Below are 22,782 nucleotides of genomic sequence, written 5' to 3'. Positions count from 1 at the left end.
ATGGGGGCATAAAATGTATCATGGAGGCTTCCTCTTCGCTTTCTATCCTAGGTCATGAGCAGCTCACTCTAGGGGAAGCCAGAGGGGCCACCCAGACAGATGACCTTCATGGTCCTTGAGGTCAGGTAAGCTGTGTGAATCCATGAGACCTTCTGGGAGAACCGAACGCTACAAACCTACAGTTGGTCACCAATAAAGGGAACATCACCACCCACCTTCAGGGCTGTGGGGATTTAATGGGAAATGTAGGTTAGGTGCCCAGCACAGGACCTGGGACATAGTAAGTGGAACATAGTGAATGGTAGTTCGAGTCTCTGTCTTCCAGGAAGCTAATTTGGCAGGGCAAAGTCAGGGGGAGAAAGGCACATTTATGGGATCATAGCTAACCTCTCCAGAAGGCTTACTCTGGATCCTGGAGGCCCATAGAAACCAAGTATCTGAGATTTTCTAGAACATGTTACAATCTGTCCCTGTATCCTCCTGGAGGAGGCCCTGCTTGGAAACCCTGTGCCCAGAGAGCAAGAGATTCCAGGAGAAATAGTGTGGCAGAGCTCCTCCCTAGCCTTGGAGTGCTCTGACGCCCCACAGCCGTCTTTAGATCTGAGAGTTCAAGCCTGGGGGTTGGGATCAGCTCCCTTTGCTCCCCAGGAAAAGCCATGAGGTGATCCAGTAAATGTCTCCGCTTCCCGTCTGACCTCCTGCTGGGTGGTTACAGCCCGGTTCCCTTCAGTTCCCCGATGCGATGCATCAGCGGGATGCGTGGAAAGTCAAGGTGCTAGGGTTTTGGAGGCAGATGTCCAGGGTCCTTGGCTTGTCTTTGCTGCACAAACACAGCAGAGGGTGGGCTGGTGGGACGCAGGTGTTTGCGAAGGTCATAGTAATGTAGGAAGAGTCTACATTAGCCTGGACTCCAGTTGCTGGAATCACGAATATCATTATCTCATATTGACCTTCGTAGTAAAGCATCTACCTCATAGAGCTGTTGGTAAGAATCAGGCAGGTGCTGCTGTGAAGCACTTCGTAAGCATATATAATTAACATTATGCATATAATTAATGTTATTTAGGGGCTCTTGAGGGGCTCAGTCAGTTAAGCCTCTGACTCTTGGTTTCAGCTCAGGTCGTGATCTCAGGGTCATGAGACTGGGACCCGCAGGAGGCTCTGCGCTCAGTGGGGTGTCCGCTTGAGGTTCTCTCCCTCTGCCCCTCCCCCCACGCTCATGCTCTCAAGTAAATATTTATTTACTTATAAATATTTTATTTATGTATTTGTCAGAGAGAGAGACGGGGGAGAGACAGCGAGAGTGAGGATGTGCGCAAACACAGCCAGGGGGAGCAGGAGGCAGAGGGAGAAGCAGGCTCCTCACTGAGAAAGAAGCCCAATGCAGGACTCGATCCCAGGACCCTGGGATCATGACCTGAGCTGAAGACAGCCGTCAACTGAGCCACCCAGGCATTCCTCAAATAAATCTTTAAAAAAATGTTGATTGGTAATCATTTACAAAGCTCTAAGTAGCAAACACTGTCTCAAGTCCTTTATAAATGTTAATTCATTTGATGGTCACGAAAACAAAGATACTATTGTCCTCCCCTTTTAATCCAGGGGAGGCACGGAGATGTTAAGTCACTTCCCTAGGGTCATACATCCAGCAGGTAGCGGGGCTAAGATGTAAACTTAGCTTATGTGGCCCTGGAATCTGTGTTCCCGACACCACAGCGAGCTGCCTCCCTCAGCGCTGCCAGCGATGCAGTGACTCCAGTCACTGCGGTATGGCTCAGGCTTCCCGGTGTCCTGAGAAGGGCCCTTCTGCAGAGCAGCTCAATCAAGGTAGCAGAGGAGGTCACAAACGACTGAGAAGCCATTTATTTGCCTGGCCCTAACGGCGGTGCTACAATGTGCAAAGGCAGACGGTGGGGCGCAGGTGGGCGCAGGCCTCTGAACCTGCACTGACCTCTAACTTTGGAGGCTCTGTCTGCTCCCCGCCACGTGGCAGCTGTTGGTGGACTCACACTGCGGGCCTGACTGCCCAGATAAGACAGCTGATGAAGGCAGGGCTTGATTCCGCACTGCCCGTATTCCCTCATCTCCCAGTCAGTGGACTGCATAGTAGATGCTCAATAAACCCTTCCTGAGTCATCAGTCATGCTCTGCAGTCGCCCCCCACCCCCCAATCAAAAAGTCCATGCAGCAGGAGCCCAAGGGGCTTTCTGGAAACTGGCTGCTTCCTCAGACATCCCCCCCACTGACAGGCCTGGTGCCCTCTTTACGAAGTAAATGACGGATATTTTACTTATTCCCAAATCTCTCTTTCTAGCATAAACACTCCCCCCCACCCCCCAAAGAGTCATCTGCATACAGTTTTTAAAAACTTTTTATCAGAAAATGAAAGCGCAGAATCTGGAAACCCCACAAATCTATATCCTAGCAAATGAGTATAAGGCATGTATCTTTTCAATGAAACCTAAGTAAAAAGACGGATCTTAGCCACTCACCAGAAGTCACCCTCCATGCGCTCTGACCCAATCACAGTCTCATCCTTCCTGTACCCCTCCCCCTGCCAAAAGTAACCGCTATCGTGATTTTAATGACTTCCTGTGTTTTAAAAATAAGTTAAAAATAACCTAACCATGCATGCCCACACACTCTGGTTTAGTCCTGGTCATTCTACAAAAATAACAGGTTTTTAAAATTTCTTTTAATCTGCAGGTCACTGCTCTACCTTTCTTTTCCTTACAATTTACCCACCAAGGAACCCATGGGGGTTCTGGAACTGTTGAGTTCCCCACAGTTGGGATTTTACTGACTATACTCACCTCACAATTCAGCATGTTTGCCTACCATGTTCTACCATGGGGTTGGCCATGGTCCAGGACACCCGGTACCTACTTCTTGGCCAAAGTGTATTTGGGTAGATGTCCTACATTCTTTCCAAAGAACAGAGGGCATCTGTCCTAGTGAGATGAAGTTAAAATCCAATAGACAATCCTGTCCCCTGCACAGGGGCAGAAGCGTGGCCTGCCTCTTGGGCAGTGACTTGACTTCTCTGAGGATACCTGTATCTTTCTTACAGGGTCACGCTGGGAATTAAATGAGATCCTGGATGTAAGACTCCTCTATCAACTACAGAATGCAACACATGCTTACAGATGCCTTTAGAAGTGATTTGCTCATCATGATGTTCTTTAAATGCCAGTATTAGCTCAGACTTGCAACGATGCATTTGCAGAATTCAGAATGAGGTGGACCAATTTCAGTCTGAGTTACTGCATGAGTTACTGGAGTACTAAGTGTGTGAGAGTTACCACATACTCATTTCTGGAGTATTAACTACATGGGAGTTAACCTCATGAGAGTTACTGGAGTACTAAGTGTGTGAGTTACTGCATGAGTCCTAAGTACGTGAGAGTTACTGGAGTACTAAGTGCGTGAGAGTCACTACATGAGTTACTGGAGTACTAAGAAGTACTTGCTACTGGATGGTTTGGAGCTCTACAGCAGTCTTTCAAGGTGGTGGGTTCTAGGACAGGAAAGCCAGATACTGATTAGCAACTGCATTTCCAAACAACCTGTGGGATTTAGTGGCACTGCACTATTCTGACGATCCTCCGGGCTGGAAAAAGCTTCCCTATAGCTCCTGGATTTTCAACCTTCCAGGAGAGGAAGCAGAGAGCCGCCTTAGGTCTTAAGATACTAAGCAACTGCCTCCCCCGAGCCCTAATCCTCTGGCCTATGAAATGTGAACTTACTTCTTTCCTGGACCCGTTTTTGGATTTGCTCAATAAATGGTGACATCAATCCAAGTTTAACCGAGGGGATGTGTGGGATGTGTTTACGTGCTGCACTTACAGAGTGTTCCGCCTGATCTCCAGATTACTGGATCACAGACTGCTTCGGATTGTGTACAGGATACATGGACAGATCTTCGCCAATAACAAATGAAAGACCAGCAAAGCCACTGCCCTTCTCTGCCTATCGATCGGCTTATTTCCCTGGTAGCAGCAGTTCTCACGAAGGGCTGCGTGTGTGTTTGTGGAACATAGAAAAGCCATATTGTCTTATGCTTACCCTTTGCCCTTTGGAGTAACAAAGTTAAACAGATTACATACACCTCCTTGATGTGCTAAGAGCCTCGGGCAGAAGCCATTAAACAAACAAACCCCTACGATTCTCAGCACAAGCGCGATTTTGGAGAACTGAGGGATCATAAATACCACCGAGCCGGGGCCAGGACGGTTGCTCAAGAAATCAGGTCCCCAGATCCGTCACGGGGGCATTACTCACAGCATAACAATGTTACTAGAAATCTGATAGTCTCTGCGGCATGCGTGGGAGCCTTTTAGAAAGTGACTCAGCCCTCATTCTTGTTGACACGAGGCACCCAAACGGCGGCTTTCCAATGTGAAAAAGAGAGCCGCTACGGAAATTCGCCGTCTGCTTACGGATGTTTACAGACAGGCTGTTCTCGTTGTAAAACCGAACCAGAATGTTAGATGAGACAGAACTGCGAAAGTCGGCCTCAGGACCGTGTGTCTGGACCTTCCTTTTACCCAGGGTTTCAATAGTCCTAGCTCAACCTCCTTACACCCCTGCCACGCGCCCCCCACCTCGAGCCCCGCTTCACAGTGACCTAACTGATCGCTTTCTTGCCTTCATGGGCGTGTTGCCCTTTGCACAGCAGCTCTGAGGGTGGACCGTCGGAGCAAAGTCTCAGTCCCAACCCAGCTGGCAGCGACCTTCCTGAACGTTCACGGAGATCGTGGGCGACAACTCGTTGTCTTACTGTTTCTCACTGTTCTTCCTCTGTCAAGTCCTCTTCCTGCGGGGCCCGGCTCGAACACGACAGGCACGTACCTTCTGCTTCAGCTGCAGCACCGTCTGCTTCATCTGGTGGAACTCCTTGCATGTGGCACAGCAGCTTCCGGCCTCCACTGCGTTCTCGGACTTCTCGTTGTGCCCTGCGGGAGGGGACAGGGCTTGGGTGGGCTCAGGAGGCTACAGCCAGCCTCGCAAATGGCAGTCCCTAAGGAGGATGCGTGGACAATGGGCCGAGGGAGGGAGGGAGGTAGGGAGGCTTGTGATTTGCCAGTTCTTGGGTCATTGGCCGCACACCTGGGTCAGGGGGGAGATGGAGGCAGCTCCCACCCCCCGCCCCTGGCTCCCCCTACTCTGGCTTCAGCTGTTGCCAGTCAGGCACCCCAGTATTGTCCTCTTGCAGGAGTAAACATGGAAACTACTGACCTTTTGTCAGTGCTTTTCAGGAAGTGTGATCTCCCAACCTGACATGATTTATTCTCCTCCATCTGAAGGCCAGCATTCACCATGCTGTCTGGAATGCAGCTGGGGACAGCCGAGCAACGTCCCTCTAAGCCACATCTTGTCCTCCTTGACTTGTGCTTTTCTTATTCCCCCTCTTCTGGGAAGCCCTCTCTGTGGTCCCAATTCACAGAAACCTATCAACGATCGAGACCCAGGTCTGACATTCCACAAAGCCTGTCCTTTCTCTACAGAGATACTGTGGTCCTGACCTCAGGCCGCACTCACCACGTGTCCGCTCAGACGGCGGGGGTCTCTATGCTAACCTGCGGAGTGGATGGTGGCCCTGGAGGTCAAGCCACCTAAGACTTGGACCTGCGGGGAGGTCACGAGGAGGGCACGTGCTACGTGTGAGGCAGAGCATCGCAGGTTGAATTGTTCTGCCAAAATTCGTAGGTTGAGGCCCTAACCCCTAGGACCTCAGAATGTGACCTTATTCAGAAGTAGGGTCGTGGCTGATGTGATAAGACGAAGTCCTACTGTTGCAGGTGGGACCACAGTCAGCGGGACTGGTGTTCGTAGAAAAAGGAGACATCAGGACCTAGATGCGCACCCAGGGAGGCCACCGCATGAAGATGAGGGCAGAGATCAGGCAATAGGGCAGGAGCCAAGGAAGGCCAAAGATCACTGGCGAAGGCCCCAGAAGCAGGGAGGGGCACGGGACAGATTGTCCCGCACGGCCCTCAGAAGGCACCAACCCTGCTGATGCCTTGGTCTCAGACTTGTAGCCTCCAGAACGGACAGGATGCATTTCTGTCCTTGAAGCCACCCAGCTGGTGACGGTCTGTGGCAGAGCTAGCGAACTGGTAGACGAGTTGGGCATTCATGCTCTCATGAACCTTCCTCACGTGGCCTGGCTGGTTTCTCCTATGGTGCTAGTCCCATGCCTGGTGACCTTTGTGGTGACCAGTGTTTCTGTTCTTTGGGAGGGAAGAGGGTCTGGGGGCAACTTGGTGACTGAAATCTCTATTTACCTGCAGCACGTTGCGGGGCTCACCCGCCACACCTCATCCCTGCACGTCACGGGAAGCCCGAGGCTTGGAGTACCCGTGCTGGGAACACACTTCTCAAGCCAGCAGGTTTTAGCAGGAAAAGCAGGCTCCATCTTTAAGTTACCGTAAGCAACTGGGTTGGCCAGTCAACCTACAGCGCAGGTTTCTAGTGGCTGGAAAGAGCACGTGGAGCTACAGGGCGCAGCCGTCTCTAAATCCACCTACGTATGCCGGGTAACGTGACCGCCCTGCTCATCCCCGCTTCCTGGGCTGGCTGTCCGGTTGGGCGCTCCCCACCGACAGCATGGTTAGCTGGTACACTTGGGGAGTCACGCTGACTCCCCCTACAGTTGTGTAATACTGAGCTGAGTTATGAGGCTGGGGAAGGTCTCTGCTCAGAGGAGGTCAACTGGGTTGGTTAAGAGCGTGGTTTCCCAGGGGCTGTTGTCCCCGCTGCGCAGCCCAGCTCTGGCATGACTAGCTCAGGAGTCTCGGGCAAGTTATCCGACCTCGACAAGCCCCAATTTCCTCAACCATAACACGGAAGAATAATTCCTGTAGCGGAGGGTGACTGTGAGGGTTAAATGAAGGTCCTGCCTGTGGGACAGCTGCCATGCCACCTGCTGGTAATACATGGGAACCAGTGCCGGGCCCAGGCTTCAGACCTACCCAGCCCTTCACTTTGCTTTTGCCGGAGAATCCCAGAAGTTTTGAAGGAGAGTATTAACACGAACAGAATGAGGGGAAACGGACATTGGTACCTGAAAGTCATCTCACAAGTTGACTGATGTGGGTTTAGAGTTGCGGTTCCCTGAATCTGAGTCCAACACCATTTCTACACATCAGGCAATCTCCTCTGGGCCCTCTGTCCCTGTGTGGTGTGCCAAACAGTCCTACTTGCCCACAGAGCCTGGGCTCCTGTGAGGATCCGTCGCCAACATAACTGAGTGACACGGGGATGTTTCCATGCAGAGCTCACTAGGCGGGGGAGACCGACAGCCCCACCAACTCTGGTTGTGCTGATGGCAGGGAGCGGTGGACCCCCGCATAAATAGGGGACCCCGGCTCCAGGCTGACTAGGTTTGTCAGCGCTGAAGGACGGCTGGAGGACGTCCACCCCGGCCAACCTAGCGTTCCTCCCTTCCGCCCCATCTACTGGTCGATTTATACCATCCCGTCCCGTAACCCACCTCTCTCGCTCGTCCACATGTCTGTGCGTCCATCCGCACGTCCATCCCTCCTCTTTCCCCCACTCGTCCACCCATGGAGCATCTGCTATTTGCCAGGCCACGTGAGGCCCTGAGAATGCAAAAAACAGATGAGGACACCTGCTTGACAATTTGCGACTGACCTCTGTAAGGAACTAGCCCCGCTGGCAGAGCCAGGCCATCATGAACACGAGTTAGAAGCCCATCTTCCTATTTCTATATTCTCAGAAATATACTATACTATATACTCAGCTGAATTTCTAAGTGTGGGTGTGATGAATGCAACCTGAGATATTCATGATTAGAATAAACCTCCCTACCAGGTTCTAGACTCTACTTCATTTAGATCATGGAATATTAGCATGGATGTATTTTGGTTTCAATCTCCTTTATAGATAAGGAAAGTAACTTGCTCTAGTTCCTCCAGAGGCCTGTGTGCACAGGCTGGGGGCTTGCAGGTCCTGAATCCAGCATTGTGGAGGAGGGCAGCGAGCTGGCTATGGGGTGTTCTGTTCAGGGTCCCTGAGTGCTCTCTGGGAGGCAGACTCCAGGGCAGTGGTTTTCAAGAGTGACCGCCTGAGCAGGAGCAGCACCGTCACTGCCCAGGCACCTGTTGCCAAAAATCTGAAATCCTGGGACTGGGGCCGAGTGCACAGATCTGTCAAAGCCCTCCATGGGACGCTGAAGCACACATGTGCTCAGCCAGCACTCCCCCAGGGAGTAAGCTTTGCGGCGGGACTATGACCTGAGAACGCCTGGTCTGTTCTTCATCACTTTGTGTAATCTTTGGAACACAGACATCAAGATGAACTGTGTTGGTTCTGTAGACACAGAGTAATAGGGTAGCAGGGAGCAGAGGCTCTGGGGGAGTCAGATGATTGGTGCTTAAATCATGATGTTGTCACTTAGTATCCTTTAGGTTGGAAGCCACAGCTTCTGGGCATGTTCCTCCAACAGTAAAATGACAAAGGCACTTATCACCTGGGTGACTGCCATGATAGCAAGGAAGACAGACCTGTAAGTTCCTAGGACAGTGCCCAGTACATGACAAGTGCTCCGTAAGTGTTATTGTTGGGGGTATTGAATTTCCTACAAAATAACAGATGTGGGATAGGGCTTTACATCATCCTCTGGAAAGAGCTCTCAGACAGCTCTAGGATAAATTGTGTGTGCAGGCCTGGAACATGCGATCTGTTCTGAATTGGGGCTCATTTATCCTGCAATTTGTCTACAGTAATATCAAACGTGGAGCTAAAAGAATCTCGTGTACGCCACGTTAATAATTCATTTAGAAATCTGGGAAGACATCTCTGATCCTGCATGTTTTCAGTCCTAGCAATTCATGCCGCGATCACCGAGCATCTCAAACTGTGACCACACTCACCTTAAGTGAAGGATTTACTCAACACTCTGCTCCCACCAGATCAGATTTTAAAGGTGCATTATCATTCATTAGCCACATGGGGGCATAGAGCTCTAATTTTTACTAATGCCGAGCAGGCTAGGCACCCCACAGCATTAGAAAAAAATTCCTCAGATACCATATTAATAATATTTCAATAAGTCCAGAAACTAAAGGATATTCCCAACACCTTGCACATGAGCAATGTCACCAATGAACAGAGTTTGTTTGTTCTTGGAGCTTGACCGTGGAGGACTGTGCCCTGGCCGGCAGTTCTCAATGCCGGTGGTCCATTATAACTCCCCCATATGAAGGGGGGGGAGAGGGCGGAGGTTAAAAAAAAAAATCCCATTATGTCGCACCCCACCCACCTGGGGGCTGCAGCCAGGGAACAGTATCAGAAATTTTTAAAGCTTCCCGGGTGGAGAACCACTGATCTATGGATTAGCAGATCTTGAAAATTACATGAAACACCTGGCTGTCCCCGACGCTTTGAACTGCTGGAGGGTCATGGTTGCTCTATCAGAAAGTAAACAGAAGTTGAAAAACAGGGCAGTAAGCTCATTACTATGGAGCCAATGTGTCCCTAATTTGTCTTCCCATCAGTGCTGCACAGACTCCCTCGGGTGTCTACACGGGCTCCGGCTACATAATTTCAAAGTAAGCAAGCGACCGAGCGCGCCGTTCTGGCCAGGTAGCCAGGGGCTCGTGCCGCCAGGCCTGCGTGTGCGCTGCAACCTTTTACCCCCCACTGCTCTCTCTAACAGCGAGCTGAGGCTGTGTTTGATTTTAAATTCCTCGGACTATAACGTCACAGACATTAGACAATGCAAAGTTAAAAAAAAGCGGGGGGGGGAGGTTTTAGGTTCCATGTGTTCACATTCAATCATCATTATCTCTTCATCAAAAAAATAACCACGATGAAATATTAGGTTTATTAATCCGTCCAAAACAGACGAAGCTGCTTAGCTGCCTTGCCTGGCCCCTGACTTCTCCGGTTGCTGAGCTGAGTATCTGCCTGGTCCTGATTCATCTGCTAGATACAGTAAGGAACGTTCTCGGCTTAGCTGTTGAAGCTGGGCATCAACTAGTTCTTGGAGCCTTGGGGCTCACTTAGATGAAGGACAAAGAAATGAGGGCAGTGCTGGGACTGGTCAGGCTTAGGTGACTCACGCTATACCCCACCACATTCTGGAAGGAACATGGGAGGGCTAGAGGGTCTGCAGAGCTCACACAGTCTGACACTCCTGTACCGTCTACAGAGCAGGCAGCGGGGGCCCGGAACCCGCCCAGCCACGCTCCATGGTCAGTACCGCAGCTGCTCCTGCGGCCAGCTCTCCTAGCCCCCAGGCCATGGAATGTTCCAGGGCAGCCCTGTCAAAGCAACGCGTCCAGGGTGCTTGCTTTTGTTGCCAGCACCATCAAAGCGACCCCCCACCTTCTGGGGGGCTCATCGCTCGGGTTAAGACTCTCACACTCACGGCCTACGACATGCCTGTCCTTGCTCATAATTTTATCGACGGGTCTGGATTCCTCCTCTCTGTCCCTTCCCTCCTGATGTCCTTGGTTACTGGGGTTGGAATGTTTTTCTTAGCAAAACACTAAAACCAAATGCTTGTCCCATGTGCGTGTGTGGTGAACTCAATAGACACCGGTAACTGAAAAATACGGAGAAATTCTTTTTCTAATGCTGCTGTCAGCGGCCCGGGAAGGGAGGGTGTGCAGTGTGAGCCAACAGACAGTGCTGTTTCAGCTTTGGCTTTGTTTTGTTTTTTAAACTGTTTGTAGCTGTTCTATGAAGAAGAGGCTGGAGAGAGAGAGGAGAAAGGGAATTTGCAGCCTAGGCTCATCTGTAAATGAGTTTTGTGCGACAATAAAGCTTGGCGGTAGAAGCACCAGGCGGTTCTTGCTAATTAGACAGACGTCTCCCACTGAAGCCACTGGAAACAGGAACAAACAGTCTCTCCGTGTGGCAGGATGGAGGACTCCTGCCCTGTTTTTGTTCATCAGAGGCTCTGCAATTCGTAGCAAATGGCTTCCCTCTGGACTTCCGGCTGCTTCATCTGGCGATGAAGACATCTTTGCCTGAAAGCCAACCAGACGATCTACCATGTTCAACCCCAGAGCTCAGGCCTTTGAGGTTAATACATTAGAACTTTCCAAACTGTATTTTTCAGGGCACTCTTGTCTGTGAGATGTTTATAGGCCTTTCTTAAGAAAATAATTTGGGGGAATTTCAGGCTTAATCAAAATTAACATCTTTGAAAAAGGCAGTCTCTCTGAGCCATTCATGCACTTGGCCCATGTACCCCTAAGTGGGGATAGTAATGTGTTCTTCCCCAAACATCTGAATGCAGATGCTTCTAAAGAAAGGAAGGCTTGGGCACCTGGGTGACTCAGTTGTTAAACGTCTGCCTTCAGCTCAGGTCATTGTCCAGAGTACTGGGATCAAGTCCCACATTGGGCTTCCCGCTCCGCGGGGAGGCTGCTTCTGCTTCTCCCTCTGCCTGCCACTCTGTCTACTTGAGCTCTCTCTCCGTCAGATGAATGGATAAAGTCTTAGAAAAAAAAAAATAAGAAAGAAAGGAAGGAAGGCAGGCTTATTTGCAGCTCACAAGACCCCGAGCTCTGTAGAACGCAATGGGGAAAGGCTGTAATGAACGGTCGGGAGAAAATAGGTCATCTTTAAGTGAAAAGACTATGAGAGAAGGTACAAAAGAAAGTTGCAGATCTACACCCTTTCTCATTACAACTGCTTCAGTTTTTCCTAGAATTCTTAGCCAGAGAAATCACTGCTCATCACTAAAGTAAAACTCCTGATCTCTTGAACTTGCTCTCTCGTGCTAAAACTTGTGTAGTTCAGTGTAACACACTAAAAGCTTTTAAGTAGTACAAGTCAGGGCGCCTGGGTGGCTCAGTGGGTTAAGCTGCTGCCTTTGGCTCAGGTCATGATCTCAGGGTCCTGGGATCGAGTCCCGCATCGGGCTCTCTGCTCGGCGGGGAGCCTGCTTCCTCCTCTCTCTCTCTGCCTGCCTCTCTGCTTACTTGTGATCTCTCTCTGTCAAATAAATAAATAAAATCTTAAAAAAAAAAAAAAAAAGTAGTACAAGTCATTTCTCCGGGAAGGAAACAGAGGACTGTGTTCTGAGGACTGACCTAACACAACAGATGGCTCACTTCAGAGACACAAGGGCAACTTCTCGGCCCGGCTTGTTGCTGGGCCCCCCGCCGGGGTCTACACGGCCAAAGCAGGAGGGAGGAGGTGAGTGCCTCCGACCGGGCCCACCTTATCCCTGTGCTCGGGCAGGAGCCCTCCCTACAGCGTCACACAGGGAGGCCACCCCAGACCAAAGAACATTTCAGTGGCAAACTCTCATGCTGTCTCCGAAAGTTCCAACCGGCTTCTCTGGTTCTCTGTGAGGTAAAGGCCGGGTGCCCGGGCAGACCAGCGCCAGGTGGGAACCGCTCACAGGTGAGGCTAGGTCCTGTTATTTGGGGATCCGTCCTATCTAATCCCACCCCGACACTCGAGCAGTAAGCATCTGTGGTTGCGGTTTCTGAGGGTTAGCGTCTAGGTTGGGTTGTTCAACGCTACCCTTTGTGCCCAAGTAAACAGGGTTCACCTGGACAGGAACATAAGGCAGAGAGACAGTGGAGTCGGCTGCGCAGTCCCGGGGCTTCCTGGCTCGGAGCAGAGCTGCAAATCCCACCCCCAGATGAAAGCTAGAAAGCTGCTTTCCTGTGGCTCATGTTCAAGTTGGCCCATGAATAGTCAGTGGCGAAAAGGCTACACTTTTTCAAAGGATAATCTCCTCTCATTAAAGGAGATAATCCAATAGGTAAGCTCCAGACCCTGCCCCTCTCCCACCTTCTCTGTCAGGGGACAAAAATGAAGTGACTTTAATTTTGAATTAAAAAAAAAAAATAGGCCTGCAAACATTTTCCTCCATCAACCCTTCTACCCAAAAGACTGTTCGTCCCTGTTCGAAGCGCCTCTGGGCAGGCAGACTCCACATGCTTTAGACTTGAAGAAGTGTCCCCAGGCCCGCTGATGCATTCATGTTATTCCAGATTGCCCGATCCTGAGATGGCTCCAGACACATTCTGCATCTACTTCTAACACACGGTGGCTTCCTCATGACTCAACCAGCCCCTTCTCAGAATTTTGCTTTGTAGTTTTTCCATGTGAGCAGCTGTCCCCCAGCTGTTTGCTGTCCTCAGCTGATGGCAACTGTCTTCCACATTTTTTTGTAATTTTGGGCTACACCCAAGAGTCACCTTCTCCTGAGTGTCCACACCGTTCAGCCTTCCCAGCTCCCTGGCTTCTCAGTACAGATGATTTGCCCAGAAATCCCTGCCCCACTCAGAGAGAGTCCAAGGCCCAGCCAGCCTCCCTCTCTGGACAGACAGTATCCTGTCTCCTCCCAAGAGGGATGGGTCAGAGCTGTGCCCCGAGCACAGGAAGATGGGAGCAGCTTCCCGCCCTGTGAGTGTCGGATACAGGAGCACAGAGACTCCTTCTTCCAGGCTTAAAGGAGTGACCCAGCCTTCGAGCTGATCGTTTCCCCGGGTGAGAGACATGTCAGTTGAATCGGGTTGATGAAATGTGGATCAGCTTCTCAAACTCCGAAGGCCAGCTTTTAACCTTGTTGCACTTGACTATTTGCAAAACACAATAAAAACCAATGACTAGTAAAAGACAACAAAATACAAGCATTGATCTTTGGATCGGTGTCTACAAATGGGTATAAACACGCCTGAACACTCAACGTCTGTTTTTATGCAATCAGAAACCAAGTAACAAATAGTTCTGGGCAGGCACAGAGTGTGGGCTGTACGTTAAGCAGCGTTGATGTATGCGTGGACCTGACAGGACGTGTTTCCTATTGATAGTCAACCCATTCTCTGAGAAACATGGAGTCCTGGCCTCTTCTCTGCTCATCTGAGTGTGGTCCCAGCACCTAGCTAAGTTCTACTGATTTCCACCTAAGCACACACAACCACATGGTGGAGCGTTTCCTCAAAGACACACCAGCTCACAACCCTCACTGCCAGCTTCACTCCACTGGGGCTGCACCTTGTGACCCAGCCCTCTCTTAAGCCGGGTCCCACCTGCCCTTCGTGCAAACGCCCCTTCCTGCCCACTGCTCCCCTTCTTGTTGCTTATTTTCAAGTTGGCCCACAAATTAATGTCAGTGGCTGAAAGCCCGCCCCGGTGGGCTCCCAAGGGCCTACCCATGGGGAAACGTGGCTTGCCCCACTCACCAGTGTCATTGGGGTATTTGTCTCCCCGGGTGCACGTCCTCCCGTCGTCCTCCTGGATGTAACCTTCCCGGCATTCGCAGCGGTAGCTGCCCACGGTGTTGATGCACATGTGCGCGCACAGCGTCTCGTTGCTGGTGGCACACTCGTCGATATCTGGGTTTGGACCAAAGGCAGAGAATGCTCCGGCTCAGAGAACGCTCTTCCCACACGACCCATGACATTCGGCATGGCCCTCCCATGAACGTCTGTAAAGGACCCTCTGCCAGCCTTGGTCAGGGAAGGCTGCACTAGAGCAGGATGCTAGAGATAGGAGCCAGCGCACCTGGAGTGCCCCGGGCCGTGTCACCATGGTGCCAGGCTGATCAGTGGCAGGCTTTCTGGTCGGGGCTCTGCCACTGCCATGTCACGTGGCCTGGTGAGTGATGCCAGCCCTCGAAATTCCCATCTACAAAACATGAACATGATGCCAGCCTGAAATACTTGGCTGGGCTCCTCAAAAGAGGAAATGAGTGGACAGAGAGCAACACTGCTTGAAAAGCAAGCATCAGGGCCATGATTTTCTGCAAGGACCCGAGTGGGCTAAGGGTTTTTTTCTTTTGGTGTCCTCCCCACTCCCCACATTTACGGCTCTAGGTTCGGAGCAGCAGGATGGTGACCCAAGGTCAGTTACGAATGGCTCCTCCCCAGTTAAGAAATGTAACGAAATCTGAGAAAAGTCACTTCTGGCAAAAGAAAATAGTCACAATGGATCTAATGGAGAGTTTTCCCCAGGAAATTTCGGGGTCATCAATGACCCAGACGGACCGCCTGTGAGTGGTGGAAACGAGCCATGAGACCATCAAACAAGTTACCCGTCAGAGTCCACATAAACCGTGCACATCACAGACTCGCTCCCCCGCGGAATGGGGAACTGTTTCCCAGCGGGTTAAGAGAGGGAGGCCCCGGTCTGTTTCCTGCTCCCTGGTTGAAGACATCAGGGGTTGGCGCTGAGGGGGACCGACATGACACTCGGTCCTGTGTGCATGTTGGGGAGGGGGGCAGACAGAGCTCAGCCCTGCACTTCAGGATGCAGGTGACGCCCCAGCCCCTCTCAGGACCAGCTGCCTGGGACCCACCTGGGCACGCCAGGGGGCGTGGTCCTTTGGAAGGTCCCCTGGCTGTATGCACTGTTGCCTGTGGACTAAGTGTGACACCGGAGCTCCCACAAACTGAAAGCAGAGCCCCCATGCCTGGGACCTCAGGGCGACAGCATGGGGCACCATGCTCCCTGTGGGAGGCCCCACAGGTCCCGGGTCCAGCCACTTGGTGGTCTCACCCCTCTTTGTCAGTGCAGGGAGCTACCATCAGTGCCACCTGGAGACCTAGGAGGCCCATGTCTAGAATGTCTCCAGTGGGACGCTCTAAAGCCTCATCCCAGCTCACTTAGTCTCCACCTGGACCCCCCGCCTGCTCCTCAGCTACCCTCCAGCTCAATCTCCAGCTCGCCTGTGCACGCCGTCACCAGAGACGCTTGTGTAAGTGCAGATTTCCGGACCTACCCTCAGGCCCTGGAGGCGAGGCTGGGAATCTTGTTGGAAATCAAGGACCCCCCAGATGTTTCTGAGGCAGGTTAGCCACGGACCCACCACACTTGGAAACGTGGCTCCAGGGGACCATCACCATCACCCCGTCTTCGAGGCGAAGAGGGCACGCCTGGACAGCCCCACCAGCGCGGGAAGGACGTGGCCGGTGGCGACCGACAGTGCTGAGCCCGCTCAGCTGCAGTCCAGGTGGCTGCCTCCCTGCCAGTCTGCCTGCCACATTGTCCCCCGGCTCTCTGCCTGGCCTTCTGAGAGAATGTGGGGTCTCGCCTGTCTGTGTTTTGACGTTTCTGCCACTTCTCTCCCGTTTGACACTGTTCTTGTTTTCACTTGCTAATGCTCCCCTTCTCCCGCCCTCCGAGCTCCCTGCCTGTTGGGATCTCGCAGGTACCAGCTCCCGGAAGAATTCCTCAGCCGAGGCTGGTTCCAACAAGGCAGTGACGGCTGGCGTGATACTATCAGAGTGTCGGGACGTAAGGGAAGAAACAAAGATCAGAGCCGCCCGGGGAGCTGGCCCCAGGGATGGCGTGTCTCCAGGAAAGGACCGAACCACCAGCCCAGGGGCTGGAACATTCGCAGGAGCTGCCAACACACCCAGGCAGTAGGGCTTCTCGCGCCTCCGGTGTCTCTCCCGGTCGTACCGGAACCCGGGGTAGCAGGTGCACAGCACTCGGCCGAAGTTGTCGGTGCACTGCTGCTCACAGGGGGCCTCGGCGCACACGTCGTAATCTGTAAAAGACAGGGTAAGGGTGGGCTCACGTCAGCCACGGTCGTTCCGCAGACAGGGCGGCGGCGCTGGGCCTGGGTCTGGCACAGACCTCCTGGCTGCAGTCCCCTCGGGGCCTGTGGACGTGCCCAGCTCTGTTTATGGGGGCGTTAAGCCTTCGGGCCTCGGGCTGCCTTTTAAAAGTACTGTGTCTGGGAGCTTGGTGCTCAGGCTAGCCATGGCGAAAGGCAAACCCCCATCCCTGCGATTTTCCCCCGGGCCATCTCCTCATCCCCTGGGGTCCGCCGCTCATCTGGATGGCCCCTGGCCCTGCAGCAGCACCTGCCGGCCTGTCCGGGCTTTTTCAGCAGCTGCGGTAGAGACGGGGAACTCCTTCCAGATGCACATCAGAGAACAGCAGGCCCTGGTGAGGGGCTTAGGCACCGTGGGAGAGCTCGAGGAAGGGAGGTCACTTAGGCGAGGAGGGGCGGGAGGGAGGCTTTGGAACAGGGCTGGTGTGAGTGATGCGGGCCTAGTGCCTGTGTGTGTCTCTGTGAGTGTGCGGGTGTGCGTGTGTGTGTGCAGACCCTGCATGCTGAGGAGGGGCTGGAAACGGCTGGAGGTCTCTGGATGGCCTCCGACTTGAAGAGAATTAAAACATCTCCTCCTCCCAGTCCTTACAAACGGATATTTAACAAGCCTCTGAAGGGACTTTGGCTGGAAGTCAGGAGCGCAGGCTGCGCCGCCTTGGCCTCCGGACCAGAGCCAGCAGCTCAGTCCCTGCGCTGTCTTCCCTGGGTGCTGACAGATGAACGATCCTCGGGCGCGGGCTAGGCCTGGTCTGCTCCGCCGCACGGGAAGGTGGAACGGGTGGGTTGGCCAGCCTCCCCGCCGGCGGGGTCCCTGTGGCAGGCATCGTGCCGCTCTCATGAGGACCTGGAAGGCTGCCCCGCCTAAATCCTTTCTGTGATGATGGCACGTCTGCTTTCCTGCCAGTCAAACATGGCTTCCTCCACTAACTATCACCTCTAGGGAGCCAATGGTTTTTATTATTATTATTATTATTTTTAAAAGATTTAAAAAAATTTGAGACAGGGAGACCAGAGAGGGAGGGTGGGGAGGAGATGCAGGCTCCCTGCTGAGCAGAGAGCCGATGCAGGGCTTGATCCCAGGACCCTGAGATCATGATCTGAGCCAAAGGCAGGTGCTTAGCTGACTGAGCCACCCAGGGGCCCCCAACCAGCCCATGTATTGTGCTCTGTATTTTTCTCTTGCTCCCATGTTCTGCCTTATTTCTGGCAGGCCTACTCTGGCGCAGGCTAGGAAGCATGCCGCTTTATGGGGCGGAGTATGGGTTCTGCAGCCAGCCCTCCCGACCTTGCTACTCTCTTTGTGACCCTGAGTCCCTTCAGCCTCAGCCTCTCACCCATATACCGGGGCGGCAGTAATACAGCCTTTACGGTGCTTTCATGAAGGTTGCCTGGGATGATGCCTTCCGCACGCTCCCCGCCACACAGTAAAAGCTCAACCTGGTCTTCTGCTTCCTTTATGAGTAGCTCTTACTGTTGTCTGGGTATGTGGCAAGGACTGTGTCCCCTGGAGGGACGGGCACTACTCTCTTCCCACAGTTTATGCTCCATTAATAACTGTCGAGCTAGAACAAATCAGATTATCCTATCACTTGGCAAATCAAAATAAGACAGATTATCCTATCACTTGGAAAATCAAAATAAGTCTCGGCAGAACAGATCAGGCTGGCAACCGCTCCTCCACTCCGCGGTGGCAGGGCAAAAGCACCCATGGATAATACTTACGTGCGGGAGTATGGTTGTGTTTCAATAAAACTTTATTTACAAAAAGAGCCAGTGGGTCCGATCTGGCCCAGGGCGGCTGACTTTTGACTTGGAGACACACATGTGAGGCAATGACAGTCTTAAACGCACCCTTCTCCTCAGCACACTTGTTCAGAAATACTAGTCTCTATAACTCTCCGCAGTGGTTAATTTTCTGAGTCAATGTGGCTAGGCCACAGTAGCCAGACATTTGGTCAAGTATCGTCTACATGTTTCTGTGGGGATATTTGTTAGATGGGATCCACATTTAATTCGGTCGAGCCTGAAACAAGCAGTTTGCCCTCCAAAATGTTGGTGGGCCCATTCGATCAAGTGAAGGCCTTCCTAGGAAAAAACCCCACTTCCCCCAGGGGAAAGGGAATTTCGGAGGCAGACGGCCTTTCGACTCCAACTGGAACTTTCTTCTGGGTCTCCAACCTGTCCTATGGACTTCTGAGTTGCTCGCCTCCACGATCTCGTCAACTAATTCCTTTGAATAAGCTTCTCTCTGTTTCTCTGGACAATCCTAACAGATATGCTATCTTTCCTGAAGTTCCACATTTGTACAGTGGCGTTCTTCCTAGTGGACATCTTTAGGACTACAGAGATCTTCGGTAAGAAGCCCACACACACAGACTTATTCCCACAGATGAAAATGCTGAAGTGTTCTAGTGACGGCAACAGAGGCGAGTAAGGGTGTTAGCTATGGCGAGGCTATGCTGTTCTCGGGCACCACAGACCCTGCTGAGGGGGAAGGGAGACTACTTTTAGGCTCTGATGTTTGAGGCCACAACACTTAACCTTTCAAGAAACCCTAAGTATAGGGGCGCCTGGGTGGCTCAGTGGGTTAAGCCTCTGCCTTCAGCTCAGGTCATGATCCTAAGGTCCTGGGATTGAGCCCCGCATTGGGCTCTCTGCTCAGTGGGGAGCCTGCTTCCTCCTCTCTCTCTGCCTACCTCTCTGCCTACTTGTGATCTCTCTGTCAAATAAATAAATAAAATCTTAAAAAAAAAAAAATCCAACCCTAAATAGGTGGTACCCGTGTAATGTGTTTTTACTTAGGCCGGGCGAGGTCTTTAGCTGGGATCTTAAATAGACTGGCCTAAACTTCATTTTCTTAGTATCTGCCAATGGAAATATAAAGGACACAGCTGCAGACTGAGAAAAGCTGGCTTATAAAAGAATGCAATTATTTTGCATTTTTGTGCATTTTGTGGATTTTTTTTTTTCCCCCTTTTCCCCACCATGCTCTAACCAACAGAACTGGCCGGCAGTGAGAAATTCAGTCTCAGAGAGCCCCGAGGCCACATAAACCATCTTATGGAAAGTGATTTCCTAACCAACCTTCCTAAAGCAGCTTTCTCAAAAGTCCCAGCTATGGTTCAGTGAGCTCTTCTACCCGAAGAGAGCGGTATACGTCGGGGAGTGGGGGGATTCATTTATTTCTCACTGAGACAAGAAAGTGCTCTCTGTGAGAGAATGGAACGGAAGCTGGCTTGGCTGGGCTCCTGGTCCTCCGCGGAGCCCTAGCTTCTTGCGGGAGAGTGAAGAAACCCTTTTCCCAATACCCACCCGCCTCCGCCCCGCCTCAGGCAAACCAATCTCGCGCTCTCCAGACAGTTCTTAGGGTTCTCTGGATCAGCGCTGGGATCTTCTGCAGCGCTCCTCCTCCCGCTTGTCCAGGTCCTGGGCAGCCTTCCTTGATCTGCCGGCTCCCCCTCCTTCCTGAGACCCCCTCGGATGGCCCTGGATCCTCTGGGCTCTGTGCCCGCTCCAAAGACTTGCTGCTCTGAATGCCTTCACCACACAGGTCGTGGTTATTATTAAAAACAACAGCAGGAACCACTATTCATCAAACGCTTACTAAGAGCCGGCTTCCGTTCCAAGTACCTTACATGTGGGAAGATTCTTAAAACAACCATGAGTCAAGTACTAATACTTTCCCACAAAAACGAAGCTGGATGTGTGTTATGAATGGAATCCTTATGTCTCCTGAAATTCACATGTTGCAATCCTAACCTCCAAGGTGATGGTCTGAGTTGCGGGGCCTTTGGGAGGGACTTAGATCATGAGGTAGAGGCCTCATGAAGGGGCTTGGTGCTTTTATAAAGAAGCCCCAGAGAGCTCCCCCGCCCCTTTAGCCACGCAAGGACACAGCAAGAAGGTGGCTATATGAATCAGAAAGCTCACACCAGACATGGAGCTTTCCAGGGTCTTGGTCTTAGACTTCGCCTCCAGAACTATAAAAGAAATAAACATCTGTGGTTGAAGCCACCAGACTACAGTATTTCTGTTAGAGCAGCCATAATGGATTAAGGTAATATGGAAAGTGCAATTAAAATTCAGGTCTCTTGGGACGCCTGGGGAGCTCACTGGGTTGTGTCTGCCTTCAGCTCAGGTCATGATCCCAGGGTCCTGGGGTAGAGCCCCACATTGGGCTCCCTGCTCAGTGGGGAGTCTGCTTCTCCCGCTGCCTGCTGCTCCCTCTGCTTGTGCCCCTCCTTTCTCTCTGACAAATAAATAATAATAAAAATAAAGTCTTTAAAAGAAATTCAGGTCTCTCTAATTCCATGCTGTCTATACCCTGTCTCCCCAGCTTGAGGGTGTGGGCTTTGAGGTCTGGGCCCAGGTCTGACCCTGCTCTGTCTTGCTGGAGCTGGGCTGGGCACAGGGGTTGAAGGGGCTTTGAGTTTAGCATATGAAAAGCACAGAGGGAAGTAGGAGGATGCTTCTGTCCTAATTGTGTATGAAATGCTGATTACGGAAATAGAGCCTCGGCAACTTAAAACCTGAAACACATATACATTGTTTGTATATATCGAAGATGCTCAACATATGTGTATAAGTTGTGTGATGATTTAGCTAGAGCATGCTACATGTAGCCAAACTGGCACTAGAAGAATTTAATGCCAGAAAAACCGAAATTACACATAGATAAACCACATACATCCTCTGTACATCTGAACTTTATAGACATCGAATGACTAGTTCCAAACAAGGTGAGAATACAAAATCTTTTATATTACATACCTTCTGGGATGCATTGTCCAAGAACAAATTTATATCCTTTGCAGCATTTTTTCCTAAGAGACAAACAAAAACATATTTTAAATGGGATGTTAGATTAACAGTATAATTCTTTTCAGTTATTGAATGACTTGTGCCTGAGAAAAAGTGAGGCCTAAGGGAAAGAAGGGGTTGTGTAGTTTTAAGGGAAGCAGAGATAAAAAGTGGAAATATTATCACTAGCACATGGTCATATCTCCCAACAGCAGGATGCCCTTTTCACCACGTAATATATAAAATTAATCACTTGAACCCTAGGAAGTGGATTAACACAGAGACTTCAAGACACTTAGATCAGACGATTGGAGGCCTCCAGGATACAAAGGAAATTGGAGGCTGGCCAGGCCCCTCAGCCTACAAGCCAGGAGTTCACATTACTTGCTAATTATAACAATTAGCTAATAATAACTAGATAATCATAACACAATGATGGCTAGTTAAAATAATAATAAAGACTGAGGGGGCGCCTGGGTTGCTTGGTCCTTGAATGTCTGCCTTTGGCTCAGGTCATGATCCCAGGGTCCTGGGATCGAGCCCTGGGTCAGCCTGTTTCTCCTTCTCCCACTCCCCCTGCCTGTGTTCCCTCTTGCTGTGTCTCTCTCTGTCAAAGAAAAAAAAAAAAGACTGAGGCTTGAGCCAAGGCATTCTTCCTCTCATCTGGGTGCTTTCTTTATATCTGTACCCCTTAAGGTACTGAAGGGGTATCTAAATTATTTGAATTAAAAAAACAGCAAACAGGCAGTCATTCATTCATTCATTTTGAGAGTGAGCACTTGGGAACATGGCAGAGGGAGAGAGAATCTCAAGCAGGCTCAGTGTTGAGTATGGAGCCCAACACGGGGCTTGAGCTCACAACCCTGAGCACATGATCTGAGCCAATATTGGAAGTTGGACACTTAACTGAATGAGTCACCCATGTGCTCCCCAAAACAGGCAATTTTAATGAAAAATTCCAAGACTTGTATCTCTGCTTGGGTTAGAGAAATGGTGCCATTAGTTCAAAATGTAGGTCTCCACTGGAAAGATTATGTCTCCGGTAGGGAGTTGTAAGCTTCTAAGAGACCAACCCCCTACAGACAGTAACTTTAAACTCTGGACAAAACAGAAGAAGCCCACCACCGGTAGGTTCTGGTGAGTAAAGACAGGCAGGCAGGATTTAAGAGGAGAGCTGAAATTCTGAACAAGGGACCAGTCCAGGCTAAGTTTCGTGCTTTTGTCTATCACAGTGCCTATCAGAGTTGCTGTGTGGTGTGGAAAGCTCAAACACAGGGAACCCTCGGTGTGATTCGGCTCGATCAAATGGAGGACAAAGCTGAGGCAACAACAGGCATGAAAATTGAGGGAAACCCTGGAAAGGCGAGTGCTGGAGAAGGGAAGCCTTAAGTTCTGTGTATAAATTCTGCCCAAGCTCTCGTAAG

At 51.2% G+C, this 22,782-nt stretch overlaps 1 protein-coding gene across 5 annotated transcripts in view; it reads right to left on the bottom strand.

Moving 5' to 3' along the window:
- The window catches only part of CCBE1 (collagen and calcium binding EGF domains 1), a 226,020-nt gene that overhangs the window by 13,220 nt on the left and 190,018 nt on the right, over positions 1 to 22,782 (bottom strand). For all 5 annotated transcript variants that reach the window (XM_032311026.1, XM_032311025.1, XM_032311029.1 and 2 more), the window contains 4 exons: positions 21,329 to 21,381; positions 16,355 to 16,489; positions 14,181 to 14,333; positions 4,852 to 4,955 (listed from right to left, as the gene is read on the bottom strand). In XM_032311026.1, the coding sequence (XP_032166917.1) occupies positions 4,852 to 4,955; positions 14,181 to 14,333; positions 16,355 to 16,489; positions 21,329 to 21,381 (445 nt within the window). The remainder of the gene's footprint in view (positions 1 to 4,851; positions 4,956 to 14,180; positions 14,334 to 16,354; positions 16,490 to 21,328; positions 21,382 to 22,782) is intronic.

This window comes from Mustela erminea, chromosome 13, assembly GCF_009829155.1.
Source record: "Mustela erminea isolate mMusErm1 chromosome 13, mMusErm1.Pri, whole genome shotgun sequence".
NCBI classification, from domain to species: Eukaryota; Metazoa; Chordata; class Mammalia; order Carnivora; family Mustelidae; genus Mustela; species Mustela erminea.
This window is presented reverse-complemented; position numbering and strand designations above follow the sequence as displayed.